The sequence below is a fragment of the Polypterus senegalus genome, chromosome 17 (genome assembly GCF_016835505.1).
Source record: "Polypterus senegalus isolate Bchr_013 chromosome 17, ASM1683550v1, whole genome shotgun sequence".
Lineage (NCBI taxonomy): Eukaryota > Metazoa > Chordata > Cladistia > Polypteriformes > Polypteridae > Polypterus > Polypterus senegalus.
This window is the reverse complement of record NC_053170.1, coordinates 6,525,074-6,538,921: the sequence shown is the minus strand read 5'-3', so window position 1 is coordinate 6,538,921 and position 13,848 is coordinate 6,525,074. Positions and strand designations below refer to the sequence as shown.

Genomic DNA, 13,848 nt, shown 5'->3' with positions numbered 1-13,848 from the left:
TAAAGTTGATTCTTTGTGCTATTAAAAACTTTCAAATATGCACAAAAATGACATCTTTAACGATACGGGATGTGCAGGACATAACATAATAAGAAAACCTGGACGTAGTCCGTTTAACTGTACACGCAAAAGTTCTTAAGCCGTTAAGACTTAAAAATCTGTGCAGAGTTTTTTATGTTACCTGTAACTGATCTAAATAAACAAGGGATCTTTCTGGAACTTTCATGTGGATGGATTTCTGAAGGACCGCTTCGGCACTTTGATTTTTTAAGAGTGTACAACGCAGATTTTGTGAGGTACGGATTTACTTTTCCCGTGAAGCGTGGCGAGCAGCTGCCGCTGTGCGTAATCCTTGGTGTGGTCCCATCAACCGATTGAACGCGTCAGTGAAGATTTTTTGGAAACAAAGCACATTATTTGCTTAAGTAAACCGTACGTTTTTTTATGAATGAAAAAATAAAAATGTTGAAGCTTCACAAGATGGGCTGGCGCTCTGTCCTGGGTTTATTCCTCCCTTGTGCCCTTATTGGCTCCAATCGACCCATACATTCAGGACTAAGCGTGTTTGCAAATGATTGACTGACAGAAAACATTCTAGCGTGTTTGTACAACAAACCATCGGTCACTCCGGACATTACACCCAGAAAGCGCACCGGATTACAGAAGAGCTCCGCGCCATAGATGTGGGCTCCGACGGTTCTAGACGGTTCAATCACCAGCAAAGTCAAATACTGTGTATCCCTATCTGAAGTCCCTTCATTTACCCCCGTTTTTACAAATTTGTAAAAACCAGACAAGTCCACGTGTAGCCATTATAAAGACAAATGCACCCTGAATGTGATTCGCTGTTAAACTCCCGCGAGTCCGGTTATTATTGAACGCGCACCGATTTTGGCTCTGTATTTAAATGTTAATATGTATTTACTGTTTTGATTAACGTGTGTTAGGGACGTGCGGTCACGGGAGGCAGGTGAGGCTCTGCCATCATCCAACCCTAATCTAACCCTATAGCCTAACACAGGGTCACGGGGGTATGCTGGAGCCAATCCCCGGGCAGGGAGCCAGCCCACACACTAGGGGCAATTTAGAATCACCAATGCACCTAACCTGCATGTCTTTGGACTGTGGGAGGAAACCCACACAGACACGGGGAGAACATGCAAACTCCACGCATAGAGGACCCGGGAAACGAACCCGCGTCTCCTTGCTGCGAGGCAGCAGTGCTACCCACTGCGCCACCATGCTGCCCTTCTGCTATCATGAAAACGTAAAAAAAAAAACATAATAATCTTCTTCTTCTTTCACCTGCTCCCATTAGGGGTCGCCACAGCGAATCATCTTGTCCGCATATTGACTTGGCAACATTTTACACGGATGCCCTTCCTGACGTAATCATCCCCATTATGATAACATAAAATAAATGTGTCCACTGGTCTGTGCTATACGTTTCTTTTCTGTATGATTACAACAATTGTGATTTTTTTTATAGTCATAATCGCTGAAATGGCGCATTTCCTGTTCAAAAGAAACACGAGGTGCGGCGAGGTGTGGACTGCGTTCTCTCTTACAAACGTTGCCTGTTGGTGTCTCTCTGTATGCCGCCAATACAATGTTTGCAGACACGTTTATTATACACCCTGACTTTCCACAATCTGGCTCATATCTTTAATGAATACATGTGACATATTTAGTTTCGCTGATCGGGAATAAAAAAAACGCAGAGAAAAGGCAGAAGGTGAGGCGGACAGTACCGAGCCGCCATTAGGGGCGCATGCGTGCCCAACAGGTGCTCGTGGCTGCGGTTCTGCGCAGAGGCGCCGATAAGTTAGCGACATCAGAAAGTCAAGCGCACTGCAGCAGTTCGTTTAGTTTGATTTTTTGTTCCGACTAGATTATGATTTTTAAAACTAAAGGAAAATAAGAAGGGACTTTTAGAAGAAAGTGACGGAGATTTTCGTGGAGAAGGATAGGCGCATGGACTTCATTTACAAATAATGATAAGACCGGATCCGGATCGGATTTCAATTTTATTAAAAAGTGGGATCAGACTAGGAAAAAAAATCCAATATTTAAAAACTAAATGTTGTCCTTAAATAATACAGTTCTTTTGTTTCTCTTGCTATCCTTTTGTTGAGCAGTCTCTATTAAACTTGTTTAAAGCATCAGAATCAAAAACTTAAAAAAACAAAAAACAAAATATTTTAATCAAGGTCAAATTGAAATCCGTTTTTTTGTACACCACCCTATACTTTCATTTGTATTGAATGAGTATGGGGCGGCACAGTGGCTCAGTGGGTAGTTTGCATGTTCTCTCCGTGTGTGCGTGGGTTTCCTCCCACAGTCCAAAGACATGCAGGTTAGATGCATTGGCGATCCTAAATTGTCCCTACTGTGTGCTTGGTGTGTGTGTGCCCTGCGGTGGGATGGCACCCTGCCCAGGGTTTGTTTCCCGCCTTGTTGGCTGGGATTGGCTCCAGCAGACCCCCGTGACCCTGTAGTTAGGATACAGCGGGTTGGATAATGGATGGATGAGTATGAATTGTTGAATTGCAACAGCAAATTTAGAACACATGGAGGGTGAGGAGCAAATGCGCTCAGTTCGCTCTTTCTCGCCGCTATAAACGTAATGTTCTTAATTTCTTAGTCAAATATGCGCCTTACCAATGTGTGTGTGTGTAAAGGAATTCTTATAAGAAGTGAAACATAACTAGCAGTCAATGTCCAGGCTGCCAATTGATTAGTGAATAAGCTACTCTTTTGAGTTCCCATATTTGTAAATCTGACTCGTGCCTCACCAGCCATTAACCTCACCGCACGTCACTGACGTGTGTCTCTCAGTGGAAAATGTCAGCTAGTTAAATTCCTGCTAATAAATGGTCATCACTGAACAAAAAATAAATAAAACTGAATCCCAAGGCCAAAAGGGTTGAATAGCACTGATCCACGGACTCCCCTTCTACTCTTTCGATTCATACACTTTTTTCACGTTTTCTGGTGTCCCACTCGCAGAGGACCCCGACTGAGTCTGACACGGACTTGAAAGCTCTGCAATTACCTCGAGGATGAAACGAACACCCTGATCAGGTGACAGACAGGCAGCCCCTTCCAGTACACCTGCGCATCCAGCTGCCATAAATCCCCGCGTCGCTTTGATTGAAAAACACAGGTGACAAGCGGGACATTCGCAGAGCTCCCGCCAGGAAAATTTTTCTTTCTTTTTTCTCTGAACCTGAGATGAAAATTGCCAGTCTGGAGAATGAGGTGGTCTGTCTGAACCTGAAGAGCTGCAATGGCTGCAGGTGTCGTTCCAAGAAAGCAGTTCCCCAGAGAGATTGCTTAATCCTACGCTTTCGTTCAGTCCCGTCAGGAATTCTCACTAGTTTTTTTTTTTTTTTACATTCCCGAAGGGGACAAAAAAAAGCCGAGACCAGCCCCCTTTTTAAATACTTAACTGCTTCCCCGTGAGAAATTCAAAGCTACAAGTTGTGCAGAGTTACCTTGTGAATTATCTTGTTAACTTCTCAACTCCTCCTCAAAATCCTGCACTTCACTGGGTGGTGTGGTTTCACGCTGAGGTACTGAAGAACCATTTTATCCTGTGCCTATGAAATTATTATTTGGGTTTTGAAAAAGTTATGTGATCATTACATGAATAAATAGATAGATAGATAGATAGATAGATAGATAGATCTGAAAGGCACTATATAATACATAGATAGATAGATAGATAGATAGATAGAAAGGCATTATATAATAGATAGATAGATAGATAGATAGATAGATAGATAGATAGATAGATAGGCACTATATAATACATAATATAATACATGGCCCCTACCATATGTCTGATGGGATTTATTTCATAATCTCCGATGAAACTGATGAGGCTGAAGGACATCTACGTATCCTTGGATGGCTGATTAGTTCAGCACTCAGGCCAAAGTCCTTGTTGAAAACGGGCGCTGGAGAATCCATTTAATGAGTGGCTTCATCAGATCTGGTTCTCCTTCCCCTCTTTCATCACAGAGGTTTCAAAAATGAATCACTTCAGTGTCATAGGGGGTATTCTGTGGCTAGGGGTCACCCAGCCTGAGAAGGTGGTGCCATAACAGACCACCTTTCCCTGAATGTTGACAAAATAAAGGAGATCAATGTGGACTTCAGAATGAACAAGGCAGTCACGGTGCACTCCATATCAAGGGCTCTCCTGTGCAGACAGTTACTAATTTCAGGGTCTTGGGGGTCTACATCACCGACTGCCTTTCGTGGTCCATTAACACCACCCGCATACTCAAAAAGGCTCAGCAAAAGACCATCATCATCAAGTTCTTCCATGAGAACCCTGAATACCATGAGGACGGATGGAGGTCATTTATGTTAGGTTGAATGCCTAGAGGGGGCTGGGTGGTCTTGTGGCCTGTGAACCCCGCAGATTTGACTTTCTTTCTCCAGCCGTCTGGAGTTTTTTTCCTCCCTGGCCATCAGACCTTAAGTTTATTTTATGTTAACCCTTAAACTGCTGCAACCGGCTAAAGTTGGTCATTGTTGGTCAGCATCAGCGTTGGCCTCTGTGTGCAGACAGTTCAAGCGCAACTGGCCCGGTGATTTGCTGAATTTCATCCACTGTGTTAGTGCATATATAGTAATAGATTGTTGCAGTCATTTTTTTCATAGTTTCTACAGTGCATTGGCAAGGTGTTAAATGATCCATGTTGCAGTAATTGAGATGCTCTTTGCATGAAAAAAAAAATGTATTCCATTGAAATTTCACATTTTCTTTGTGAATTGCGTCATTTACTTAGAAAGTGCAGCAAAAAATTATTTGGTGTCGGGGGGGGGGTCCATTAACCCCCAAGTATGTGGCAGTTTAACGGTTAATTAGGGTTGCCTAATTTTATTTTCTTATATATTTTGTCTTCTTCTTCATGTAAAGCACTTTGAGCTACACCACTTGTATGAAAATGTGCTCTAGAAATAAATGTTGTTGTTTTTTTCATAAGAGACTATAAACAAATTTGGAATGAGAACCAAACCATTAGATAGATAGATAGATAGATAGATAGATAGATGTGAAAGGCACTATATAATAGATAGATAGATAGATAGATAGATAGATAGATAGATAGATAGATAGATAGATAGATAGATAGATAGATTAAAGGCACTATATAATAGATAGATAGATAGATAGATAGATAGATAGATAGATAGATAGATAGATAGATAGATTACTTTTTGCCTGAAGAAGAGGCCTGAGTTGCCTGAAAAGCTTGCATATTGTAATCTTTTTAGTTAGCCAATAAAAGATGTCATTTTGCTTGACTTTTCATGTGAACCAAACAGAAATCTTTAATGTCTAGTAGGTTGACCCAGCAGGGTCCTAACAGATCAAGAAAACCTGAAGCGAGCCTTTGTGACTGTAAGCAGTGAAAATCCTTTTAAAAATCAGGAACGCTTTGGGATTTTACAAATCTGTTCTTATACTGTCACGGATGGCACTGATTGGCTGGTGTCCCTTGGTTGGGATCACTGGTTCTTACTGTGGAGGGATGGGCATGCCAACCAGTTGGGTTGATGGTACCTTTTCCCAGCCAGGAGTCCATAATGATAGAAAGACAGAGGGAGCCTCCACCCCCATGGGCCATAATTTTCCCTGACAGACTGGGTGGCAGAATCCCCCCCATCAACAGAGTACAATGGTAGCACCTGACGCCTGTGAGTTCAGTTATTTAAACTTCCCAATGTCATAAAATGCCCACAATGTCAGTCATGACACAACAAGAGTGGCATTTGGAGTGTGGCAAGTGGGGCGACCACTCCAAACCCCACACCTAAGGGGGCCCTGCTTTCTATCTATCCATCCATCCATCCATCCATCTATCTCATAGTGCCTTTCAAAGCATACTTCAAATGTGCCAGATGATTTACTGGAATGTCTCAACCTGTTCACCATCACGTTTAACGTATGTAGCATATCTGGCACATAAATTGTCATCAAAAATTATATATAAATAGCAGTACTATTAGTGTTAACATAATTTTGACGGATTGGCGCTCTGTCGCTGAGCCAATCAGCACACAGGAACTTAACTGCATGCTCTGATTGGGTAGCTTCTCGGCCATCTGCCAATAGCATCCCTTGTATGAAATCAACTGGGCAAACCAACTGAGGAAGCACATACAGAAAGTAAAAAAGAGCTATTGTCCGCAGAAACCCGTGAAACAGCGAAAAATCCGCGTTATATATTTAGATATGCTTACATATAAAATCCATGATAGAGTGAAGCAGCGAAAGTCAAAGCGTGATATAGCGAGGGATTACTGTAAAATCCTAAGCCTAAAAGTGCAACGATTTTATGTGACATTTTTTGTCACGCTTTAAATCGGCCTTATTTTAAAACCTACGCATACAGGTTTGCTATCATTCTTTTCAGAGTTTATCAAACTTTAATGTGATGTTGTTAGATTTTCAGATTTTTATTCCAGTTTCAAATTATAAACTAAAAAATATCAAGAACTCGTGTCTTGTGAAACGGAACTTTGCACCAAGAGATTTAACTACGCCCAGGGCTGGAAATAAAAGACAAAGAGTAGGACAGCTGCTGTACAGGCTTTTAAATCATCAAAGCGCCGCACGAGATACACAGCAGCAGCAGCTGATCGAGCAAAGAGAAGGTACGTCCATAATAATAATAATAATATTATTATTATTGTTGTTGTTGTTATCATTATTATTATTAATAATAATAATAATAATAAAAATAATTATTATTATTAAATAATTGCCATTATTAGTGTATAAATGGACATAAATAATTGCATTTAAATGATTCACCAAAATCTGCTGTATGTAAACGCTGCTGTTTTAAACGTTATTGTTTTTTCATCCGAAAACCCGGTTTCCACGTCTACCTGTATTAGTTTAAATGGCACTTTTGCCACTCGCAATATGGCGGATGCGCTGACGTCTCGTGTCGACTGGGCAACACGGTGAATGTGGCGTCTACCTATATATGTCTATGCCCTTGACCATTGGCATTGGTTTCGCTTCTTCCTATTTTCGTTATACTGTGATGGTTGTTTCCTAAGCCTTTGCTATAAAATGAGCGACAGTATCTTCTCTGTCGACGGGTTTTTATGCAACGTCATCTCTATTCCGGGATCCGGCAACTGCCTGTTCCTATCAGTTGGTTATTTCTTGACACAAGTCATCTCCAGCAAAACACCGATTCACAACTGCGTCTTTCAAGAAGAATTTCTTTCTTCTTGATTTCTGAATTTTTTCCTCACCGTTTTCCGTTCCTATTCTTACACCGCCATATGCTACAGCGGGCGTCGGCTAGTAATAATAATAATTCTTTACATTTATATAGCGTTTTTCTCAATACTCAAAGTGCTTTACATATATAGCAGTGGCCAAAAGGTTTGAGAAAGACACAAATATTAATTTTCACAAAGTTTGCTGCCTCGGTTCTCATGATGCCAATTTGCATCGACTCCAGAACCTTCTGAAGAGGATTATATTCACGCACAGGTTTATACAGTCCACACATACCGCGGTAACAGCGTTTGACATAACCATCCCCACGTGGGGTTGGTCAGCCCTAGCCCCTCCCCCCCACCTATGCCCCGCCTCTTGGGGAACCACCCACAAAACACAGGAAACGTAACACAAGCATAATGAATAAAGCAAATAATTAACAAAAGTAACATTAACATAAATCAAAGACTCAAAAGTGAATGAAAAAGACATAAAAGAAGAATGTGAACCCCAGACAGCAGAGGGACCCTGGCAGGAATTCAACACAAAGTCAGCAACTGCAGCCAGCAAGTCTGACGTAACCTACGACTAGAAGTCACGTAACTCGATTTCAGCTTAAGTGATGTGATGTTTATCCTTGAAAAAGTAAAAAAAAAAAAATAACACCAGCTTATCTGTTGATGAAATGTGTGACACTTTATACTTCAGTAACTAAATGTGTACTCAATATTTCTGTTACACTAAAAACACCCTCACGGCTACATGAACTACAGATTCCAATAATTTAGTGTTCCTCCAACTCTGCAGATAATCAGCAAAGCACCACAATGATCTTCTCTCTTATCATCTTTGGGTTCAGCCAACAATTTTAGCTGGAGACTTAAACAAAGATTTTACATCTCCATTGAGAACTGCTTTGAAAAATATTATATTTAAGAAATATGAAGTCCAGTTAGCCGCAAGCCCACCTTATGTAATAACTAATAACCACACGTGAAACTCCGCATCGGTGCCAGTCCAAGCTGATATTGGGCCCTATAGGTGGGAGAGGGGTGGGCACATGCAGGGCCGTCTTAACACATGGGCACACTGGGCAGCTGCCCGGGGGACCCCATGAGTATTGGGGCCCCATTCTGATTTATGTATGTTGCAACTTGCTGAGTGGTTGTGCAGGTGGGCACCCCAGTGCACTGCTTTGCCCGGGGGCCTATAATGCTGTTGAGATGGTCCTGCACACACGCACCTTTAGTTTTCAAATTGGCATCCCTCAGTGTCCATAGCATGGATTGGGAGTTACATAAATGGTGCTCCCTCGGTGTCCAAAGCGCTCTTTAAGTATCATTACACTTCAAAGACCCAGATTCCCCCTCAGTGTCCACTCAGTGTCAGTGTCTGCTTTGCATCACTTGAGTTGGAGTCCCCTGTCTATGAAAAGAAACCCAAAGCCGATAGATAGATAGATAGATAGATAGATAGATAGATAGATAGATAGATAGATAGATAGATAGATAGATAGATAGATAGATAGATAGATAGATAGATAGATAGATAGATAGATAGATACTTTATTAATCCCAAGGGGATATTCACATAATCCAGCAGCAGCATACTGATACAAAAAAATATATATATTAAATTAAAGAGTAATAAAAATGCATGTAAAAACAGACAATAACTTTGTATAATGTTAACGTTTACCCCCCAGGGTGGAATTGAAGAGTCGCATAGTGTGGGGTCTCCTCAGTCTGTCACTGAAGCTGCTCCTCTGTCTGGAGATGATCCTGTTCAGTGAATGCAGTGGATTCTCCATGATTGACAGGAGTCTGCTCAGCGCCCGTCGCTCTGTCACGGATGTCAAACTGTCCAGCTCTGTGCCTACAATAGAGCCTGCCTTCCTCACCAGTTTGTCCAGGCGTGAGACGTCCCTCTTCTTTATGCTGCCTCCCCAGCACACCACCGCGTAGAAGAGGGCGCTCGCCACAACCGTCTGATAGAACATCTGCAGCATCTTATTGCAGATGTTGAAGGACGCCAGCCTTCTAATGAAGTATAGTCGGCTCTGTCCTCTCTTGCACAGAGCATCAGTATTGGCAGTCCAGTCCAGTTTATCATCCAGCTGCACTCCCAGGTATTTATAGGTCTGCACCCTCTGCACAGTCACCTCTGATGATCACGGGGTCCATGAGGGGCCTGGTCCTCCTAAAATCCACCACCAGCTCCTTGGTTTTGCTGGTGTTCAGGTGTAGGTGGTTTGAGTTGCACCATTTAACAAAGTCCTTGATTAGGTTCCTATACTCCTCCTCCTGCCCACTCCTGATGCAGCCCACCATAGCAGTGTCGTCAGCGGACGTTTGCACATGGCAGAACTCCGAGTCGTATTGGAAGTCTGATGTATGTTGGCTGAACAGGACTGGAGAAAGTCCAGTCCCCTGCGGCGCTCCTGTGCTGCTGACCATGTACTCTACTAACACATGGGACTCCATTCTATTAGCACTAATGGTTGAGTATGACTCAGAATAACAGAAATATTTTACAATCAAAATTGTCGTAACAAACTCTAATCCTTTAAAACAGGGCCCTGAGGTTAAAAACAAAATTGTTACCCAGGTCCGTGTTGTGAAAGTTTTAATTCTCGTTTTTCTATTGTCTACCCTAATATAATCTTAACCTTTTTAAAACAGGTCCCTGATGTTAATATTTTGTTTCATGTCGTATGTAACTTGTTTCATGTTATATGGTTTTTGTTTATTGCTTAGGAATCCTAATATTTCTAATATTTGGCCATCTGGGATAATATTTGATGGGATAGGATTATTTTAAACCTGATCCCTAATTTTTGAAAAATAAAATTTAGTATTAGAATTATGAATATGATCTTATAATTTAAAGTACAGTTCTTGTGATCTGCTGCTAGTGTCCTCTTGATATCCACTTAGTAAAGAGAAGGTAATATCTAGATTAATTACAATTTGAAGTATTTAAATTTGACCAGTGGGGTCATTTCAATAGAAATCCCTTACTTGGTATCAAAATTATATAATACAAGGTTTGTAACATTTTAGATATGTTTAAATTCATAGATCAGGATATGATAGGACAGGAATAAAAGATACCTGAACTAAATTAGTAGGATGGGTGTTTCCTGTAAAATAAAAGGTTTATAGGTAGAGCAAGTATACCCATGCATTTGGATTTGGCCTTCGGGCTATTATCCCTTACCCTCACTCTAACCCTTGGGATTAATAAAGTATCTGTCTATCTATCTATCTATTATATAGTGCCTTTCACATCTATCTATCTATTATATAGTGCCTTTCACATCTATCTATCCAAGTAAGTTTCTTAATCATGTCTTACTTGTTTTTTTCTGTGTATAAGGTGGGGTCTTTCCAGGGAAATCAGAAAAAAATGACATCTTCAGTTCTGTGGGAGATTACACTGAGTGAGGGTGCAAGCCATCTAAATTAAAGGGGTTATGTCCTCAGAGCCGTCATAAGAGCATCATAGGCCCCTCGCCTCAGGGCAAACACGTGTGCTGGGACCCCTGCTTTAATAGCAGAACAGAAACACACACAGGCATCCGACCCATGCTCCTGGGTCCACCCCCTGGCCAGTGCCCATAAGTTAAGACGGCCCTGAGCCTGAAGGAAATCTGCAGCCATTGAGCCCCACCAGACCCAGGACTAGCTGCATGTCTTCCTCTGCGCTTTAAGGGTCGCTCGCCAATTGGAGTTGAAATCGCATTAAGCTACCGAGAAGAACCAAACAGAATAAAGCAACATGTGGAGAAGTTTAATAAACCTTTTAATCCGCGTTATCGACTGTTCTAGATGGATTTTGACCTCCCCTGCCTTCCATTTTAAATGTAATCGATTTGCAAAGAACTTCAAACGCTGCTTTTCAATCTCCGTGTTTGCTTAAAATATGGAATGTTCTTTTTTCCGGTTATTAAGAAAAAAAAAAAAAAAAAAAGAAAAGATATCAGAGCCGAGCCTCGGAATGCATTAAACATAACCCCGACATCCTAGGATGAGATGTCTCCTTCAGAACGCAGAATTAAAACAGCAGTTTGGATGCGCCTCGATTTCTATGAGCCAAGTGTCAGCCGGTGGCTCCGTTCCAGCAAGCCGACTGTGCTTCTCTTCTCGTCCTCATTGACATGCATCTCCCCTGCATCACATCACAGTCGTGGCCTGAAACATCACTTCAGGCACCAGAAGCCCCACAGACCCCGGTTTCCTGGTTACCAAAATGGCAGTCGCATTGAAAGCAATCAAGAAGCAGTAGGAATCAGGGATCATCATAAAGTGCGAGCATGCCCTGTGAAAAGATCAAACCGCGGATCTTCGCCGGGGGTACCAGGAGGAGCTCGTTATTCGGGACCCCTAATGATGTGGGCCTTAACAGGATTTGCCGTGCGTCCTCTCCGTTTTTCTCAGCCCATGTCGAATCGCCTAATCGCTTACCTTTCTCGCAGGTAACACGCGCGGACAGCACAGAACGAGTCGGTGCCAAGAGATCGATGGACAAACTCGAGAGAGAGAGGAAGACCCACAAATCGGGCAGAAGTGCGACAATGAAAGGGACTTTATTCATTACAGCCACATCTTAAAAGAAGGAACACTTTGATCCTCACCTCGGAGTGTTCGGCAGCAATAGGAGACTCGGAGACACACCGGAGTGGAGGACAGTGCCGATCGCTCTGGTCCGCCAGTCCATATGGAAGAACAGCCACGATGCCCCAGTGGAACACGAATTAAGTCTTTTGATTCTAAGATTGGTATAATGCAAAATGGCAACCTGATCGCACTATAAATCACTTTTCTGGGGGTCTAGTGGGCATCAGGAAGCATGGTTAATGCTTAGAGATCTAGGAGTGCTTTGGGGCGAGGGTCGTGCAGTTCAACTGACATGCACGGACTTATATCGAGTCACACTTCAGCTTATATGAACTAATAATAAATTAAACTGCTCTCGGTCTCCAGCCTTAACATCCGTCCTGACTGCTCAAAGATCAACATACAGAACCCTGAAGACGTGTAGATAAGAACTGAGCAAACAGCTGCACCGCTGAAGCATTGAAAATGTGTGGCTTCATCACAGTACATCGATCGGTGTTCTGTTATTTTAAAGTATTTTCACTAACTTTCCCCCTTTAGTTATATTTCCAAAAAATATCAAAATGCAAATCAACAACAAAAGTATAAGTCAGAACTTCCAAAATGTGGTAACAAACCGAGCACCCGTTTAGCAGCGCAAAGTGCATTCCAGCCGCACCCGGACGCTTGATCGCAGGTACGAAACACGCGCGATCAAATAACAACTCCCCCCAAAGCAAATACACACACACAAAGAAATTAATCAGACCCCCGACCACTGGGTTTCCGTGACCCGCCGCTTTTATTTGGTACTCACAGGTATCTGTTGTCCCCCACCGTCTGTCTGTGCAGTGCGACCGAGAAGCCGAAGAAACTGCCTTCGTTCTGCCCTTGCTTGATCACCGGGAAACGCAAGTCGATGTTAAATCCGTCGGCTCGGCGAAAGAAGCTGATTAGCACTGCGACAATCACACAGCTGCAGAGAAGAGCCGGAGACGTGGCCATGTTTAGGGTCCCGATCGCGGCGCAGAGGGACAACGCTGAGCATCTGAAGTCCCTTGCAAGTGCTCGCAAGATCTCTCTCTCTCTCTCTCTCTCTCTCTCGTACTTCCACACCCAAATCTGCCCCCTTCCGGGGAGCCAACAATAGAGAAGCCGAGCTGTGAGTGGCAAGGCACTACCTGCCGGTGAGAGCGCGAGAACGAGCAAGCGAGCAGGCGAGTCCTCAGCGGATCAGCAAACCTGCAGCTCCACCTCACGGGCCAAAAACACAAAGCCACTCAGCTCCTACATCAGCAGCTGGTGTCGCCAAATCCGGTGTGTATGTAGAAAGGTCCAGCGACAAGGCCTATGCGAGAACCCGCTCCTAAATGTGAGGAACGATCTTACTATTTGACGACTGTTAGAAATTGTAGTCTTGCCGGAAAGAAAGTAAAATAAACTACGAAATGACCCGAGCTTTCAAGTCTATCGCCAGCTGCAAGGCGAGGTAATGCGACGAAACAAAATACAAGCGACACTCTATAAATTGTTCAAATTGTCGCGTGTAGATATCTTTACATTAAAGGAGTCGGAGATGGCAGACATTACTAAGCGACACTGGTGGCGGTCAAGTGCGACTGTTAAGAAAGTTAAGGGCCGCGAGCTCCGGACAGCGGGGGGCGCTGTTTATGTGACTCAAGATGCGCGCGCTCCGCACCTAAGCGTTACGTTTGCGCTGTGGACAGCGGGGAGCGCCGTTTTTGGTCACTTAAGAGGGGCGCGCTACAGACACAGTAATCAGAGTTATCTGCTGCTTTGTTCTGGGTTTTTTTGAGACGGGTATTGGTAAAAATGGGTCATGAAAAGGGAGGGACTAACTTAATGGTGTTAAAAACCTTTAATCTAAATTGAGGGTCGCAACGTGGCAGGAGCCTACCCCAGTAGGTCTCGGGCCAAGACAGAGCAACATCCATCCATCCATCCATTATCCAACCCGCTAAATCCTAA

The 13,848-nt window shown here is 43.0% G+C and overlaps 1 protein-coding gene across 2 annotated transcripts in view; it reads right to left on the bottom strand.

Moving 5' to 3' along the window:
- itga3b (integrin, alpha 3b) overlaps positions 1 to 13,035 on the bottom strand; it is a 153,338-nt gene extending 140,303 nt beyond the window's left edge. The window contains exon 1 of one of the 2 annotated variants that reach the window (XM_039740648.1): positions 12,677 to 13,035. In XM_039740648.1, coding sequence (XP_039596582.1) covers positions 12,677 to 12,864 — 188 coding nt within the window. In that variant the 5' untranslated portion in view covers positions 12,865 to 13,035. The remainder of the gene's footprint in view (positions 1 to 12,676) is intronic. The other variant, XM_039740649.1, reaches the window with a different exon arrangement.
- Positions 13,036 to 13,848: the final 813 nt, after the last annotated feature.